This window comes from Lagopus muta, chromosome 1, assembly GCF_023343835.1.
Source record: "Lagopus muta isolate bLagMut1 chromosome 1, bLagMut1 primary, whole genome shotgun sequence".
Taxonomy (NCBI): domain Eukaryota; kingdom Metazoa; phylum Chordata; class Aves; order Galliformes; family Phasianidae; genus Lagopus; species Lagopus muta.
The window spans coordinates 112,162,401-112,181,723 of record NC_064433.1 but is presented as its reverse complement, the minus strand read 5'-3'; the positions used below and the strand labels follow the sequence as shown (position 1 = coordinate 112,181,723).

At 41.6% G+C, this 19,323-nt stretch overlaps 1 protein-coding gene across 2 annotated transcripts in view; it reads right to left on the bottom strand.

Moving 5' to 3' along the window:
* Window positions 1–1,681: 1,681 nt before the first annotated feature.
* SRPX (sushi repeat containing protein X-linked) overlaps window positions 1,682–19,323 on the bottom strand; it is a 44,111-nt gene continuing 26,469 nt past the window's right edge. For both annotated transcript variants that reach the window (XM_048933911.1, XM_048933912.1), the window contains 8 exons: window positions 13,586–13,777; window positions 12,809–12,985; window positions 7,771–7,897; window positions 7,179–7,300; window positions 6,374–6,553; window positions 5,788–5,921; window positions 4,401–4,522; window positions 1,682–2,229 (listed from right to left, as the gene is read on the bottom strand). In XM_048933911.1, coding sequence (XP_048789868.1) covers window positions 2,049–2,229; window positions 4,401–4,522; window positions 5,788–5,921; window positions 6,374–6,553; window positions 7,179–7,300; window positions 7,771–7,897; window positions 12,809–12,985; window positions 13,586–13,777 — 1,235 coding nt within the window. In that variant the 3' untranslated portion in view covers window positions 1,682–2,048. The remainder of the gene's footprint in view (window positions 2,230–4,400; window positions 4,523–5,787; window positions 5,922–6,373; window positions 6,554–7,178; window positions 7,301–7,770; window positions 7,898–12,808; window positions 12,986–13,585; window positions 13,778–19,323) is intronic.

Below are 19,323 nucleotides of genomic sequence, written 5' to 3'. Positions count from 1 at the left end.
GCACACGCATGTGCTGAAGCACCAATGGCCATAGCAATGTACATAGATCTGTCCTCGTGCTGGCTGTTCTGCAGGTGCCACTTAAGGCATGAAGTGATTTGGCATGCTGCGTCTTCATTTCTTTAACCATCAGCGTTCTTCAAACAAGAAAAGAAACAGCTGTATCCATAAGCATGTTGGTTCATAGCCACCTTGCTCCTTTTATAGTTGATCAAGGATGACTTTTTGGTCTGGGTAGGTTTGGAACAGAAATGCTGTTTATTTCTGTGATTTTGTTACCCTTGCATCTTGGAAACACTTGGACAGCTCATTCAAAGGAAGGCTTCGTGCTCCTCCAAGTGCCCATCCTCACAAACCGGGCAGTACCCCCTGCAGAGTGCATCTGAATCTTCTCTGCCTTCGGCATCAGCTCTGAGGTCGGTCTTTACCTTGGCTGTGCTATGCTTTCATGCCTGCTCTTGGGTTTTTGGTAAGGCTCCTCACCATCTCAGAAGCTGCCCATCTTCTCCACGCACTTCAGTGCTCCTGCACTTCATTATTCTGTTAGTTTTTGCTAGCAACTGTCAAAATGAACACTTCACTTTACAGTTAAACAAGCATTTATCTGAAACAAAAAGGGCCATGCTTTGAATGAGCAGCACAGGCACTGAAATGCTGTTCAGTCGTGAGGGATTACCCACCTGACACTTTAAGCAAATGTCCGAAGCTGTAACTCATACTTTTCAACACTTTTCACTCCTTTTGGATTTGTATTCTTCGTGCACAGTATGGATTCTTTGCAGAGGATGTGCAAGATTGTGGATTTCAAAACAAACACCGGAGAACTTTATCTTTTTTTTTTATTGCCTCCTAACACTTTTCATTAAGCAGTGATTTTTTTTGTTTTGTTTTGTTATTGTTAAAGGATGAGTTGCAAAGAACTATTTTCACAGACCTGGAGATGATGAATCCTTAATGAAGTTTCCCTGTGGGGAATGTTCCACTGCCATCAGACCAGCAGCTCTGGGATGAAAAGGGAAAGGAATCTATTACTCCAACTCACTGGACATGAAACACGAGGTAAGAGCATGTCTTTCTATCGAGCATATGGCCTTTAGTAATTATCACCCATTTTCTATGTTGCTCACTGTTCTGTTATCAAATTCCTCCTGGGTATGACTCCTGTACACCTGCCATGAGCTGTTTTCTTCTGGTTCTGCTGGAAGCAGTTACTTGTGTTGCCTTTGGCTTATGCTTTGTGTCTGTGATGGACCTTACTGTAATGGATCTGACATAATACACAAGTATTACCTGAAAGGAGGATGTGGTGAGGTGAGTGTTGGCCTCTTCTCCTAGGTGACAGCGATAGGATGAGAGGGAATGGCCTCAAGTTGTGCCAGGAGAAGTTCTGGTTGGTTATTAGTGAGAACTTCTTCTCAGGAGGAGCAGAGGGACAGTGGCACAGGCTGCCCAAGGAGGTGGTGGAGTCACCATCCCTGGAGGTGCTCAAGAGCCGTGTGGATGTGGCATTGAGGGATATGGTTAGTGATGGTTAGACTGGATAGATGGTCCTAGAGGTCTTTTGCAGCTTTCTACTGAAAGACACTGCTGGATTGCTGTGCACTCATAGCACAGACATTGACCTCTGATTTAAATTGTTGATCCAACTTCTCTGTTAATCAATAAACATTATAGCTAAGAGGACTTCTAGAGCACTATTTCTTTGCAAAACAATATTTTATTAATAAAAGACTTATAAAACGGAAGAAAGAATTTTACACTGAATGAAAAATCCAAAATAAACCCCAGGAGACGTACCTCAATTCTTTGATGTCTGTACAAGAAGTTCTATTGGGTAGTAATCCTACGTACACATTTCTCTAAAGATACTCTTTGAAAGTACAAAAAAGCATCATGCATACGCCCATGCAGAGCAGCTACACAGACATAATGATACACACAACAACTCTGTACATCAGTGATTAAAAAGCCATGCTTTCTGTAGCACCGAGGGAAGAATTATCTGGGTAAAAAATTCACTGACAAAATGCTAGCCCTGTAATTCTGAATTAAGGACATGACTGGCCGATTTCTGCTTGCAGTTTCATCTCTTCTTTTCTCAAGGGAAAATTGTCAATAAGTGCAAAGAGCTCAGCTGGTGTTGCTGGGAATGGGTAGCGTTCCTTGTCCATTCCATGCTTGTCCATCACCACAATGTTGAAATTATAATGAGGGATCCTCAGCAACAGCCTATCCCAAGAGCAACAGGAAACAAGACAGAAGAGTATTTTCAATATTAGTATACAGATATTGACTTAAAAAAACACAACCAAACAACCCAAACCATTCTATAATTCTATGGTATGATTCTATGATGGTGATGGAGCTTAAGAGTTACAGGTAGACAATTCTGTTTCTTTGCTGCCATGCAGTACATAACCATGATGAGAAAAAGCAGAACAAAATGACTTAAGTCAGTTTTTGTTGCTTTCTGCTAGTAACTAATTTACCTGCTGGTAGCTCCAATTTAGGAAATCTAAAGCCAGCACTAATCAGGCCAGATCCCTTTCCTTCACAGTGGTAAAAATGAGTCATTTAAGCTCCTCAGTCATGCAGACAGTCAATGCCACTGCTGTGGACAAAGGCATCTGTGAAGGAATGAGGTCAGGACAAGGAGGGTCTGTAGGGCACTGGATGGCAGTAAGGTTGTGAAATACAGAACCTGACCTTTTGTGCCTTTCACTACCCTATAATCTTGTGCCACTCCTTACTCTAGGTGTTGCTACAGTTACAGAGCTTGGCTATTGCTCTGAACCTAAAATCATTTTTGAAGCTAAGTTGTGGTGATAAGGGAGATAAGGACTGTGGTTTCTTAAGGAAAGCGCTTACCCTCTGCAAATGCTAATCCTTCTGAGTTTGGGGGTAGTTATGACTGGTTATTTTACTGAGTGCTAATGCTGGACAGCATCTGTATTCAAGATTCTTAAGGGTGTGTTTCATTTGGATTAAGTGCTTCCTTGGACTGGAATGCTATCTCATGCTCTGGTAGCATCAGAGTCTAGAACAAAAATCAAATTGAACACTAACTTCCACTGAGTGGAGATCAGGTTGTAAATTGTGTCAGTTTCTGAAATCGAAGGTTGAGGTGGGCAGCACAATGGGGCAGGAACAGGAGTGTTACCAGAGCTTATTTTGTACAGAGCCACAAGAAAATATCTTCAACTTCAATCTAACTATTATATAAGGTGTGATGTTTTTTGGTTTGTTTTTTGTTTTAAGGAAAAAGAAGCTGGCTCTTTCTTTTATGGGGAAGAAATACTTTTTTTTTTTTTCTTTTTTTTTTCTTCCCAATTCAAAAAACCTTTCAGACTTGTCAGAAGACTGAAAAAAGAACATTTTTTCTTGTCCCCAGTTAGAACTCACACCATTTTCTCAGGTATAGCACAGAAAATGCTGCCTAAAATGCTCCTGGACTTCTTTCCTTAAATTACTAGCACTTACCCTGCCAAATAGGCCTTCACTTTTAGCTCTTGGAGTCTTCCCATCCCTAGGCAGTGCTGACACTTGAAATCTCCCTTTCAAGTGAGAACCAACTCCCTGCCAGTTCAAAACCAAGTCAAAACAGTTCAGACACCTCAGTAAAATTGATGAATGTCTGTCAGGCTGAGGAGGCTAAGATCATTTGTCCTTTGAAATCCTGTACATATCACACGGGACTGTACATGGGACTTCAAAGAGCACCCACTGTTTACCTTCTGGCCTGACCACAGCCTCCAGCAGTACTGCAGAGATGAGGGGCTGGTGATCCTGCTTGGGGCTGTCCTTGCCAAGCAACTGCAGGTGGCTGGAACTGCATCAGCCCAATTCCAGCACAATATAAATGTGTTTGTAATCAGTGTTTTCCAGTGACAGTACCCAAAAACATAAAGGGATAACATCCCTCCATCCCTGGAGGTGCTCAATACCAGGTTGGATGGGACCCTGGGCAGCCTAAGCTGGTGCTGGGCAGCCCTGCCCCCAGCAGGGGTTGGAATAGGTGGGCTTTGAGGTCCTTTCCAGACCAAACCATTCTGTGATTCTATGATAAAGGGATACATAAAGGGATACACAGAGAGCTCACCTGAATTAGCATCATTCATGAAACAAAGAGGCAAGGAAGACACAGCACTTCAGCCAGCTGATCCATAGCATGTTTAAATATGAATCACACCCTTAATTTCATAAATCCCAAATGCCCAGCAATTTGTTTTAGTTCTTACAAGTTAAAAGAGAGTAAGTACTGAAACTTACTCATGAACATCTACTTATGATCCTAGCTCAGTACAATAAAGATGCCTACTTAGATAATAAAATGCAGGAATTCAAAAACAATATATTGTATATGCTATAGCACTCATAACAGTAGACAAACCTTACTTTACCTGAGTTGCAGTGCAAGTGAAGGGGGCAGCAGCTTTACACCTATTCTTCCTATCTGTGCTGGGAAGATACCAACCAACTCAACCACAGTAACATGTCGGAGGTCTAAGCCACACTGTGCTGGCTGCAAGAGTTGAAAGAAGGAAAGAGGTAGGTTAGCCATCAGAGGGAATGCAGTTGGCTGTTTGGCATGTGCTGTGAGTGTTCACACAGAATCTGAACTGCTCAAGTTAGTGAGATGGTTTAAGCTGAAATGAGTCCAGGGCTATTAGATGAAGGATTCTAACACAACCACGACACAGAGACCACCTAGGAGAAATGTAAACTTGTGTTGAATGACATTAAAAGATGCCAATTTGTTAAGTATTGTGCCAGTAATCTAATGGGGCAAGTGAAGCAAAGTATATGAAATGGAAGAAAACTCGACTAAGTATGTCAACTTGTTTTTCCAAGCAATGGAAGAGTAATATTGCCAGTAAAATTAGTATTTTAAACTACATCATTTCAATCAAAATATTTTATTTTCTTGCCCAGATAATCTTCTGTGGGGAAAGAAAAAAGAAAAAAAAAAACACAAAACCTTCCCATTTTGTTTTTAACACAACTTACTTCTTTAAGCCTGCAGTTAGAAATGTTATCACACTCATATTGAAATGACTGTTCATTCTGACTTTTGTTCCAGTTGTGGGAACAGAAACAAAGCATTTGCCACTGTGAAAGAATACAGAACTGGCTGCTCTCCCTGCGGACACACATACATTTCTGAGCTGAGGTGTATTTAATCTAGCAATAACCCAAGTAGAAATATTATAGAAATATTTATATAAGAAAAACAAGCGCCAGTCTTTTTTTCTTTTTTTGTTACAAAATACCACAGTGGTATCTTCAGCATTCTGGGTGATTTTTATTTATGCTGAGCCTCTGGTCCCCTGTCTGCAGTACACAAGTTATTTCTAGAGCTTGTCACTTTTCTTCACACTGCAGTTACAGATCCCATCAGCCTGGTTTGCATGAACTGTAACCACTGAAGCGCTGGATGTTTCTTCTTAACTCCTTTATGAAGTGAATGAGGGAATGACTATTAGATTACAGGTTTCGTATTAATTAATGGTGAGAGGATGGAAAAGGGCCAGAACTGCCTGGATTGAGTAACTAGTCAGTCAGTGGCAGTACAATCCAGAATAGAGTTGAAGTGGAAAACAGGGAGCTCAGGCACACATAAAAAGGATTAATCCAGAACCACTACCACTTCTGCGAAATCCTCTACTGTTCAAAACATAGTAGCTGAGGTTTGCTGGTTTATACCAACAGCAGAGCTTATGCTATCATGTGTCTAAAGAAAAAAAAATAGCTACAACCCCCTGCAACCCACCCTGGACTGCATTTTACCTGCAGCATTCCCAACTGCATCCTGTAGAAGAAGTTGGCTGCAGTAGGAGTTGAAATAATTAGCAGTCTCCGCTTCTCATAAAATTGATCCAGAAGTGCAGCTGCAGTCCTCACATTCACATTAATATTCATGGCTAGAATGAAATTTAAAAGAGAAGTTACAGAGAATACTAAAACCAGAACTATTTCTAAAAGGATGAACAAGTGTCAGATACCAGAAACACAGGAACAAGAGAATAATAAAGAAGAAACGGCTGAAACGGCCTCGTTGAAGCCAACTATTTTATCTGAAGCTGTAATCTGGCTTACAAAATGGTTTGACTGCAGTAGGTGAAGTTCTGTATAAAGACCTAGGCTGAAACACACTATCAGTTGTAAGGCACCATCATTATTCCAGGAACAGAACAGCCAAAGGTGGCGCATGCTTCAGATCTAAGAGTGAATTGGCAAGAAACATTAAGATGTTTTTTTTATCTGAGTGGCATTAAAGTTTGTAGTTGTGTTTGATCCCAACCCTCTTCTCCAATTCTCACTTCTGTGAGAACCATCATAGCCCTTTCAGTAAAGTAGCAAAATACTCACTTACGTGCACAGGTTGGCTCCACTCCTGACCACCCCAAATTGTACTGGCACACTCTAGCTGGGCTGCCTTGTAGCTCATAGCCTCCAATGCAGGAAAATTCACACATAGCACCATAGTTATTTCCATCACCTGAACACTTGATGTAGCCATTATCTGGAGCAATTAACTTGACACAGCGCCTGACTTTAAGAAAGACAAGATATGGAGGGGAAAAAAAAATGGCAGGGCACAAATCACAGCTAACAGAATACCAATATGGAAGGTATTTTTTATTTTTGCTGTCTCTATTATGAAAGTCAAGTATGTAGTAAGACTGACCAAATAAAAGCTCTTAGTATCATATGTAAACTGAAAGGATGCAGATATCGAGGTGTGTGTATGTCACAGTGGTAAATGGTAACAAATGGCCATAGGGGCACAAAGAGATCTCATCATGTTCACAGATTCAATTGCAGATTTCAAGACCTGGACTTGTGAAAAGGTAACTCTTCTTGACAGATGGGAGGCACAGCTGAAAAACTCCTTCAGCTACTTGATTCAGCAGTTGACATTTTCAACAGTATGGAGGACAGTGAATCACTAGAGCCTCTTCTTGACTTGCAGCATGCCAGGTGCCCACCTGCTGTGGGTCGGGCCATCAGGACTCAAGCAAGATGGTACACTAAGTTGCATAGTCAATATAAATTTTAAATACATGTTTGTGTGCATAGGCACAGACAATTACAGAAATGTCCCTATCTCTAAAACTGCCTACCTAAGCCAGGTGCATATCAGTAACTGTATTTACAGTGTAAAAGATCATTCTTACCTCTGACTTTAACAAGGAATTTGCAAGTGCCCTTATTTTCAGCTCTGTCATACACAGTATACTGGATTTTGTGGTCGCCTTCTGGAAAATGTGACCCTGGTGGCAGGCCTTTCAAAATAACACTAAAACGGGAGATAAAATGGGACAGGCATCCATAAATTCACTGATATTTTCCTACTTCCAACACTGTAAAAGCCTGAAGAGTGAAGTCCGGAGCATGCTGAGCTTGTCTGGCCATTCTACATGGCTGAATAATGAGAGTAAGCACAGGAAGAAGCTGCATAGCAGGGACCAGGTCAGTCATACATGCTGCCACCAGCCCCACTCTTTAATGAAAAGATCCCATTCCACTGACAAAATGGGAGCAGAGCAGTCAGGACCTGCTTGCTACTTATAAGAAAGTTCATAGTGTAGCTGAGCATAACATAATGCCCCAAAAAACTGAAGTTTCCATTTCTTTATACAAGAAAAAACTGAAACGGCTCATCCTATTTCTGTTCTTCCATGAGTAATCCCCAGCCAAGACTGCAGTCACTCATCCAACAAGTCTGTATGGGATATTTCCCACAGACATCTGTGGATTTCTACCTACTCTGTCAAAATGCCATCAGCGGTGTCCCTCCCCTCCGGGGTATCCCAGAACACTCTGGCCGTCAACTTGTTGGGCTCCGCAGTTTTCTCCTTCACGCTTGGACACTGGATTCTCGGAGGCTCTGTATCTGTTGAAACAAACCTCAGAGAAATGGGCACCTTTGCATCTGTTAGAGCTGTTCCTTTTCTTTCCTTTCCTGCTGTCAGAGTAACTTTAAGCCATGTTCAACTGGCTTCTTCAACACCAGAGCTGACCCAACCAAGGCAAGTGAAGCCTGTGCTTCTCATCTTTTTGGAACAAAAGCAATAGATGACACTGACCCTCATCGCCATCACACCCTTCCCCACCCTTCCTGCCCCCCCCCCCCAAAAGAATGAAAACTTAGTTTTATGTAAATTTACTTGAATAGCGATGAATTAAAGCTTCACTTAGCCTTGAACTGTAAGGAAAGATGCTTAAGACTGTACCCACAGAGCCTGGACCTTCTGTTCATCTGCTCTGCCTCTCCTTGTGCAGCTGTGCAGAGGCTACTGTGATTAAGTACATTCATTAAGCACTGAACAGAGATCTGCTTCTGTGTGTTAACTTTGCATGTAATGTGTGTTAACTTTGCTTGTTGGTTATTTTTCCTGCAGCAGTGGCAAAAGAGAAATAACACAAAACTGACAAAATTGTCATTTCTGTTGAGGATTACTCCTAGATTATTTTATCAGGTAATTCTTATAATAATGCCTTACTGGTAATAAATGAATAACAAAGCACATCAAGTACGTTTTGAAAGCTTGATTAAGTGCTACCAGAACACTGACTATTATTAAGGAGTACAAGAACAGCGGTGATGATAAAGAATGCTGGTGATGCTGGATAAAGGTGACACATAACTGCTTGCCTTTCTTTGCTATTACTACTATACCAGAAAACCAAGTCTAAACATCATAACAATTATTAAAACATCCACGTCTAATTACTTAATCTTTGGTTTTTCGATCACCTCTTGAGCTATGCCCAAAATAAAGCCTAAATACATGAAGTCACACTTAAAAATAACCAACAAGACAGGATTGCTCTTTACCTGCAAGTGGATGACAATCTCTAAAACGCTGCTCAAATTTAAAAGGTGGCAGGCCTTGATTTCTCATTTGCATGACAAACACAAAGCAAAATCTTTCAATTAAAAGAAATGAGAAAAGGTTTGGATCTTTATAAAGCAACAAATACATCAAATAACTCTACACACTTTCATAGAAAACTGTCTGTTGCTTCAAAGCAACTGTCTGTTGCTTTAGTATATCAGTTTAATGGTGGCAAGTGCAGCGCTGTCGTACTCCCTTCAAGCTTTGATAGTATTCCAGGAACTTGACAACCTCCAAAGCTGGCTTCTTCTGGTTTTTTTTTTGTTTGTTTTTTGCTTTTTTTTTTTTTTTTTGGGTAAGAACAGAGTATTCCTTCAACCCTGAGTGCTTTGTGAGACACTTCATGGCAGCTCTGCCCTCCTCTACAAAACTACATTGCTCTCAGTAATCCACTGCCAAATAAAGGTGAAAACTAAGCAGATCTTACCAAGTCCACTTGCCTGCCTGTTGACTTTGCTGTGGCTACAGCTCAGCACCATGGTATTGAATGTATCAAATAAAAGTTGTGGTGGTACAAAAGTCAGAATGGCATTTAAGACCCAATGCTTTAAGAACTTCATTCATTCAAAAGCTCATTCCATTATTTAGCACAGAGCAGACCAGCTGGCACAAACCAGCTCAGACTTCCACATCACAAAGACAAACAACGCAGTTACTGCAGGAATAAAACCATCAGGCACCCTTTGGAGGAAGCCATAAGACTGCTGACTGCCAGGGAGGGTTCAGCAGAGGGGAAAAGAGACCCTGGAAGCTGTGAATTGTCACGGTCTGTCTTGTAGCAAATATCCTGGGCAGGGCTGGAGGCAGGATGCTTTGCAGGGCACTCTGACCTCATATGGTTGTTCTTAACACTTTTACTGCTGTGTCACTACTGAAAGAACGATGGCACTTCAAACTGATTTATTTAAGCTGTGTGTCAGGGCTGTGAACTTAATGGATGAGTCCTGCCAGAAAGGTTTACATCCTAGCCAAGGAAACTGAATTTCCACAGAGAAAAATTGCAGCCATTCAGCCACTACTCTTCCTATGTTCTTTTCAACTGTTGCTTTTCTTGGCTTCCCAGCAATGACTGGTATGCTGCCCTATGCTCAGAAGAGGTTGCAGAAATCACAGAATATCCAATGTTGGAAGGGATCCATTAGCACCATCGAGTCCAACTCCTGCCTCCACAAAGGACCACCCAAAAATCAGAGTTGCCCAGACCTTTCTTGAACTCTAGCAACTTAAGTGCTCAGTTAGCAGAGGAGTATTCAATTTTAAAGCTGTCTTTTGAACTTCGTTGAGAAATATGTTTTCAAAATGGCTTTTACATTTACATTTCTTCTCTTCTACGTACGAATGGCTGCATTAGCAATATCAACAATGAAATGACAAGATCTTGTTGACTGCATTTCTCATAGTCTGCTATTTGCTTGTGAGCAGGGACTTAGCGGGACAGAAAGAGAAGGGATGGTATTAAATGGCCAGTGAGTCTGCTGTTGCATACAAACCCTCTTATTAGTGCTTGATGGCTGGAAGCTAGCTCAAAAACATTATTGTGTGTCAAAAACATAAAGAGAGGAAAAGACTGGAAATCATGAAAGGGTAAATGAAAAACACCATTCTGCCCTCCACAAGGCACTGTTCTGTATTTCAAAGCATCCATTATCACTGCCTGTATAATTAATGACTCAGAGTGCAAAGCTTGTTTCAGACATCAGTAGTTGAAAGCTGTTAATCACCTATCAGTACAATCTTCCTAGGATGTGAAAAGAATGACTTAGCATGGTGACAGCCATTTACCACAACCTCTGCTATAACAGCAGCAGGAAATGAAACCTTCATTGAAGGAAAAAAAAAAAAAAAAGAAAAAAAAAAAGTGGTATTTTTCACTCTTTGAGAGGAAAATCCCTATTTCAGTCTGTCTTACAGTGAATTAAAGACACAATGGAAAAATTATTCAAAAATTATTCATTGGCATTTTTAGTTAACTGATAGCTGAATCAGCTATACTTTGGACTTTCTTCTTCAGTTCAGCATCATGAAGAATGTCATTCCTCTTACAGGAGGGAGAGGGGACACGCTGCTTTGTTAGAAGTTAGTATCCACTGTCTATAAGGGCTCCCATAAGCAACTGCTAAAACACACCTAATTTTCTTGAAGAAAAACAGTCTCTTCTTCCTCCTTTTAATGGAAAAGGTACCACAGGCAACAATAGTTGTTTGATCTTACATTGACCTTCTATATTGCTGTGAACTCCAAGTATTTTTGTGCAAAATCGCTTAGCAGTGCAATTACAGCATTAAAGCTCAGAGGAAAGCCCCCTGTGTTTTCAACAGTTATAAATTCAGCTCTGTGGTAATTCTGCCACACTTGATGCCAATATCTACAGTGTCCACAGACCTCTTTGCTGCCCAGCGATACGAACTTCACACGTAATCACAGGCATGGGATGGTAGCATCCCTTCTGAATCACAGAATTGTAGAGTATCCTGCATTTGAAAGGACCCACAAGGTCCTTTCAAATAAGGAAGAGCATCTGTTCAGCTGGTTCTCTTCTGCCCAATTCACTAACAGTTTTTCTGTACTACTGAGCCACGCTAAGATTAATCAGACTACATTATGCTACTAAGGTCATGCCTGGTCACAAACAATTCCTATCTTACCTGTCAAGAATTTTATGAAGCAGCTTGCTAGCCACTTAACTCACTGTGTATGTGCATAAACAGTGTGCACACAAGGTTTGAAAGGGTCTTCCCCATACTATGTGGTATTACCAAAACTTAAATAATGCTGTTACTTGGTTACTTTGGATTTGCAATCATATCCTATGCAATAACTGACCTGCATTGTTGGACTAAAAAAGAAGTGGATGTGCAACCCTAAGATTTTCCTATTTTTGCCTAAGCTAAACTCAGGCAAAAAATTTTCTACAACACCGGTCAGCATCTTCAGCAATAAGCATGCTGATACCAAAAACAGATGAGGCTCTGAAAGAGCCAGGAAATACAGAAAGCATTTAATGATTCCCAAACTTAAAAGGATTCTTCTTCCTCCACCCACACCACAAAGAAGGACATGGCTCATTTTTGTAAACAAAAACGACACCACAAACAGGCTGGACCTAAGAAGCAGAATTATTCATACATTTGTACAACAAGTAACAGGAAAACTAAAAAAAATCTCCAAATATAAAGCCAGAATGGAGAGACTCCAAGCCTATTTACTAACCTAGAGTAAGCAACAGGAACTTTGAGGAAAACCAAGACACCATACACAAAAAAACACTGAGCACAAATATCCTGCCACCCACAAGCTCAGATTACTGGTAGCCAAGTCAGATAGCTAAACAGCTTTTCTTTGTGGGCAGCTGCTGAACCTTCCCAGAAAAAGCAGCAGCAGAGACTTCACTGCCTATCTGCCAGATCTTGTCAGTTGGAAGAAGTTAACTCGATATTTGTTTCTATCCTGATTGATTTACGGATATAAAACCAATTGTACCAGCTGAGATTCCCAGGATACTGGTGACTAAATAATGGAAATTGCTGGTAAAACTCATGTGAATTACATTAAGACTAGCTTGCTATAGTCACCATCATGGTGACTACAGTCCATCCATATTCTCTGGGTATAGCCAGAAAACCACGATACCAAGAAACAAATGCAAGAGATGGCATCAGAAAAAAGGGGTCAGTGTCCAACCTGTGTAGGGAACTATCACAATGCAGACAAAGCATACTACTTTGAAGCACTGGCACAGCTGCCCAGAGAAGCTGTGGTGCCCCATCCGTGGAGGCTCAAGGCCAGGTTGGATGGGACCCTGGGCAGCCTGAGCTGGTGGGGGGCAGCCCTGCCCACGGCTGGGGTTGGGGCAGCGTGGGCTGTGAGGTCCCTTCCAACCCAAAACATTCTGTGATTCTACTTACCCACGCAGGAAGCTGGCCGGCCGCTCCAAGCTTTGCTGTCCATGCATGTCACTATGCGGTCGCCTTTCAGCTGGTACCCTGGTGAGCAGTAGTACTCACACCTGGAGCCAAAGTAGGCACCATCCAAGCACTTGAAGCCCCCATTGGTTGGCATGGAGAGCGTGGGGCAGCGTTTCTCTGAAACGGAGAAGAGAGAGTTCTGAAAACCTGTTAATACTCCCTTAGAATAGGATAGAATAGTCGCCGAGGTGTTGCAGAGAAGTAAAGTTGCAGCTACAAAGCAAATCCCCACATGAGGTTTTTGCACATTTCTTACTTATCATCTTTCAAATTTAATTTTACATGCACATTAGCCCAATGCAGTATTTATATGAGAGAGAGATAGCACGTACATGTCTTATATTTTACTGCAAGATATTTTACTGCAAGAGCCCACTTAGGCACCTGATAAAAATTGCATCAGCTTACAAAATCCACAATGGGCAATTTTCTAAAGAAGCTTTAAGGTTCTTTTCATAAAATTCTTCCCACAAATAAAAATCTTACACTTGTAATATGTTGTCCTCTTTGCTTTCCACTTCACTTGTGATACTTATCACACCATGTACCACTGCAAGACTTTTAGATGACAAGCCTGTCTACATTGCCTATGACTAAAATAAAATAACCACCAAAGATGACTGTTTCATCTTGTTAGTATTTAGGACTCGCAGGTTTCAGCTACACTGAATACAAAGATGAGCAGAGCTCAGTGTCTGCTGCATTGGCACTACTTACGTTTGCACAGCACTTTCCCAGACCAGCGTTTGCTTGACTGACAGATGAGCTGCTGAGGGCCATGCAGTTCATAGCCTTTCTGACAACGAATATCACATCTTGTCCCCAGTACATTCTTGTAATATTCCCCTTGAGGTGTCCTGCAGTTTGCATAACCATGTTTCACCTTAATGGGAGAGCACCATGGTGTTTCTAGCACAGAGAACAACAAAATTAAATGTACATAGTACTTCACAAAATGTAAAAGGTCAGACACGAATGTAAAAGCATCTTCTTCATACAAGGTCACAGAGAAGAATCAGATGAAAAAAATGTATCATTCAGAAAGTCACTGATCCTCAAAAGAGGAGACATAACAGCACAGCAAGGGGTACTCAGTACTTACACATCTGTAGGTCAGGTCTTCGAATACTGGTGGCTCTTTTTTACCACAAACGTTAAAGATCATAGTCAATAGATTAGGGCAGGAGGTGGTGTTTTTTTTTGTCCATGGAATAAGTGTGCCACCATGTGGACATCTTGATGACAGACAGATCTTTCTCTGTTTTTAAACTGAGAAATCTAACATTGTGACACAAGTTTGCATCAGTGACTGACTTGGTCTGACTGTAGCTGTAATCTTTGCAACATGTAGCTCTCCTGCTGCCTACTGAAACAGTGATTTATGCAATAGAGAACTTTGCCTTAGATGAACTCTACAACAGGTCAACCTCTACAACCTTTAGAAAGGATGTCACCTTCCTAAATCGCATTATCAGTAAAATCAAGCCTGCACGTATACACCCTTCTCACACCAGATCAACCATTCAGGGTTTAAGTTTGGCTCTGGTTTTGCAATATTAATTTCCAAGTTAGCACTCAGGGTTAAAGCTGGAGTGAAAAGTCTACACCTTTACAGCCCTCAGTGGTTCTCTGGTGCCACACAGAAACATTCACATACTCATAGGATCACTAACATAACATAAAATAGCCTTCTACCAGCAAAGCTGGGCACAATCATTGCCATGATCAAACCTGAAGGCAAGTGTCCAATCCAGCAGATCAACTGAAGAGCTCTCAAGACAGATCTAAACGTATTCTGTTCTTTTTGGTAGAAATTCTCAGCATCCAACTGCAAAGTGTGCATTCCAGCACAACACATGGATTGGACAAGACTAAAACCTGTACCTCTTCCTATCAAATTCTTCAGAGAGTGTCAGTGCTCGTTTATGATCATACACATAGTGCACGTGCATAAAAAAAGGAACACTCTTCACCTCAAAGAAGGGGGAAGGACCACCTTTTCCCTAAAAAACAAGGAAACATGGCTCTGAGTACATGAATTGCCTTCATGCTGCTCCTGGATGCAGGACAGCAGCATGGATGCATCTGCCAAATGAGAGAAAAGATGGAGTTGTGCTGGGACTTGGTGACTAATGCTTCTGCCAGAGTTGTGGGAAAAGGGAAACACAAATGCAGATGAAACTGTATTTTTAGTAATTGATCAGAACTTCAAAGTAGTCACGAGGTGTGGAGGATTTATCCTCATACTGGGATACTGATGGGTGCAGTATCAAATAAAGACTTCTGCTTCACAGGCAAAGATTTGGAACCTTTGTTGAGCTTTGACAGCAGCACAGATGAAGAAAGCACTGAGTTTTGTGCTCTGGGCAGCTTTTCAGTAGCAGTTTCTGACCCAAGCAGTGACTAAGTCTGCTGCTTCTCAGCTCCAAGACTTGAAAAGGACAGACCCAGGGGGATGGAGGGACTGTAAGGCAAAAGAGCTGACAGCTCCTGAAGTCCTGTGTGACATGCAGCAGCAGATGAGACATGCAGGGACTTACAGAAGACTACAAGAGATACAATAACAACCAAAAAAGAAAAAAAAAAGAAGAAAAAAGATCTAGAGAAAGAGTTTTAGCCTTCATCTTCACCAGCTCACAGCAGACACTTAAAAATAACTTCTGGAAAAAAAAAAAAGAAAGAGCACTTTGGCAGATGTTCACTTCTAGCTCTTCATTCACATAGTGGTTAGGTACATGTTCTACACAATTGGGATCAGCTTCAAATACAAAAAGCAATACAGTCTGTAATAGTTCGTATTCAGCGTAGAATGCCTCCAGGCCTTGTTTGCACTTTCCTAAAGGAAACTGGATTTTCCACCTATGTTTTGCTGTGTCAGCCCTGGAGAAACAGAAAGAGCACTTTGAGGATGGGCATCACAGACTCATTATCAGACTATTGCCCTGTCCAACAGTGTTGAAGGGACACAACTTGAGGATTGTTTTCATCCCAGTCAGCAAGGCAATTTGGAGCAAATCATGATATTTATGCTTAAGGTGTCCTACAGATATCAAGTGCAAACGAGCACGACTGATTTCCTTCATAAAGGGCATTAAGATGTACACTTGGCAATGCAATCAGGTGCCCAACCAGAAAAGCAAATCAGCTGCTTTGGGTATTGCAAATAGCCTGAGCTTTTCTTAGAAACATTGCAGCTGTAAGTAGACAGCTGCCTGTATATTTAGAAAAAGAAAAAAAAATGGCTAGCAGCTAACAAATGCAATTTACTGCACAAAATGAAAACTGAAAAACAGCAGCAACAAAAATCTTGATGCAGTTTTCTGGCAGTTATGGTGGTCTACAGAAACAAAGCAAGGCTCCTAGGGAGAGGTAGCACATCTTTTATCAGACCAAACAGTACTGGTAGAAATAAAAACAAAAACAGACCTGCTTTTGGATGCAGATAGCTTGAAGAGCTTAGAGGGAACATCTCTTTGATCTAAAATGTTATTATTCCTACTCCAGAACTGAAAGCGATTAGAAGAAAGTCAGTGAGGCAGGCGAAGGGGGCAAGAATCTGGGTTTGGAACCACTGATATCACTGAATCAAACCCACTGAACTTGAAAAGCTTTTGTGCCTGAACACACATCAAACGATACAACAAAGTTTTACATCAAAGCCTGTTTATTTTTAAGTGAAGGCACATACTGTTTTTCAAAGGCTAAGCAGCTACATGTAGTATTTAAGGAATATTAGGGTTGGTTAGGGCCTGGAGAGGTCATGCATCTCCCTCTTGGGACAAGATCAGCCCTGTTTCTGAAGAATTTGGAAGTAGAAAAAGTTACAGGTCTCTCAGGCATCTCTTCAGGAGTTGCACTGGGGCTCTGTGCAAGCAAATGAAATTAGAGTTTTTAGGTACTAGTTCTGATGCAATGTTTTTATGCTTAGTAGACAGCTTGTACCGCTCCTTAGCGATAAGATCCAAGCCCAGATACAGGTTGGGTGGAGAATGGCTTGAAAGTAGCCCTAAGGAGAAAAAAATCGGGGGTACTGGTTGATGAAAGACTCAACATGAGCTGGCAATGTGCACCTGCTGCCCAGAAGGCCAACCATGTCATGGGTTGCATCAAGAGAAGCATGACCAGCAGATTGAGGGAGGTGGTTCTGTCCCTCTACTCTGCTCTCATGAGACCCCACCTGGAGTACTGCATTCAGGTTTAGCATTCTGGGGCTCCCAATGCAAGAAGGACATGGAGTTGTTGGAGCAGGTCCAGAGGAGAGCCATGAAGATGAAGAGAGGGCTGGAGCACCTCCCTTATGAGGATAGGCTGTGAGAGTTGGGGCTGTACAGCCTGGAGAAGAGAAGACTCCAAGGAGACCTCATAGCAGCTTGCCAGTACTTGAAGGGGGCCTACAGGAAAGCTGGGCAGGGACTTTTAAGAAGGGCTGGCAGCTACAGGATGAGTGGAAATGCCTTAAAACTGGAAGAGGGTACACATCAGATACTAGTTATTAAGAAGACATGCTTTACTATGAAGATGGTGAGACACTGGAACAGGTTGCCCAGTGAGGTAGTGGTTGCCCCAGACCTGGAGGTGTTAAAAGCCACACTGGATGGGGATTTGGGCAATCTGTTCGAGTGGCAGCTTGTCCCTGCCTATTGCAGGGGGGTTGGAACTAGATGATCTTAAAGGTTCCTTTGAACCCAAAGCCTTCCATGATTCTGTGAGTAAAATACCCTGCATTATTGCTTAGTAAAATATTTCAAAGACTCAATTGTGTTTGAAGCCTCCAAAAAAAGGCAGCAAGCAGAAATGGCTGAAACCACAATGTTACAATGTTACCTACAGTTGGGGCTACGGTTTCATCCTTACAGGATTTTGAGAAAAAAATGTAAAGAAGCAGGATCTCAGAGCAGTTGGCATTAGGGCAGTGATGAACACAGGAACTGCTGTATTCAAGAAGGTTTTCCTCGTAAAATATGATCCAAGGCAGCCCTGCCAAGTGGCAGGAATGAAAGCGTTTTCTAGAGCATCATTTCCCTCAGCCTCTCAGTGCTGTTTAAACACCAGTCTGTTTTCCTTCATAATCTGCATGCAAAATGCCCTGTTGCACTGAAGGGTACCCCAGAGTGGAAGGTTCGTTAGGGAAGGAGGAGAAAACTGTGAAAACACTGCGGACACAGAAAGTCTCAGCAATGTCTCTCTCTGGAAAGCTGAGCAAGAAAAACATCCAGATGAAGACAAAGAGGTTTGGTAGGAGGTCAGTTCCTCCCCATAAACAGCAATGCTTTGTTTGCATATGAAAATAAGGACGAATCTGTGTGCTTGCTCACACTGCTTAGTGTGCACGGGGGCAAAGAAAAAACACAGCACTGCTTAAATATGTTAACATAAGCTAAGCAAATTTAGCTACTTCTTACTGGGAAGTTGTACTAACCAAGCGATAGGCCATAATGGAAATGCTGAACTGCACATACAAAGAGCAGCTCAGAACATGGCTCCTTAGCCTGCTTTACCCTGCTTTGTCCTTCTCCACCCCCTTCCCTCCCACTACCAACTTAAATAAATATGCTAATGAAGAGTGAGCCTTTTCTGCTCCATGCTTTATTCTCTCACATTCACACTGTTTGATCCTCAACATTTGGCAGTGGAGTTTCCAAGCTCAGGGTAGTTTTTAGTGTCTGTGTGAATGAGTCATTATGTTTCACTTACCCTCGTGACATTTTGGCTGACGTTAACATAATCCATGTTGGATCACCATAAAAAAGGAATTTATGCAGAATCCGCATTTTAACTACTTGCCTGCCCTGGCATTAATTGGCATTGATCTATATGATCTTTAGGATTCTTTTTCTAAGGGTCCACAGAGGGTTACATGTTAAAAGGCAAAGAAGAATGAGTTTACACAAAGAAAGCTTTAGAGAAACATTTCTGCATGTGTTTAAAAGGAAAATTTTAGGGAGGAACAGGAGAACTTTATGAAAATAGCAATATAATCATAGCATCATTACTGTTCACAGATGTCTGCGTTATCTTATGACTTACCTCTTACTTAAGGCCCACTATTTCTCTGCAAGGTATCAATAACATGAAACCAAGCCCTCTGTTTTCAAGTAATCAAAACAAGTACGCAACAATTCACACGTTCACCCATCAGTTTACAAAAAAGCAACACTTTCCATTTAAAGTGACAAAAAATGCCATGTTTCTGTATTGTTTGGGCTTCTGAGGAATTTGGGCAGGGGAGGGGGGCTACTGAGACAGACTTTAAGAAACTGACATAGTAATTGGAAGATTTACTAATAACTGGCAAAAAGCTTCTCAGCCTTGCTGAACAGCAAAATCTTCTGCAATGTGGAAGAAAACCTGAATTTGCTTTATAAACATGCATGCCCATCCAATCTTTCCTCCAGCTATGGTAACTGTTTTAGAATGGAAATGTTCTTTCGTTAAACACAGTTAGCATTACAGAC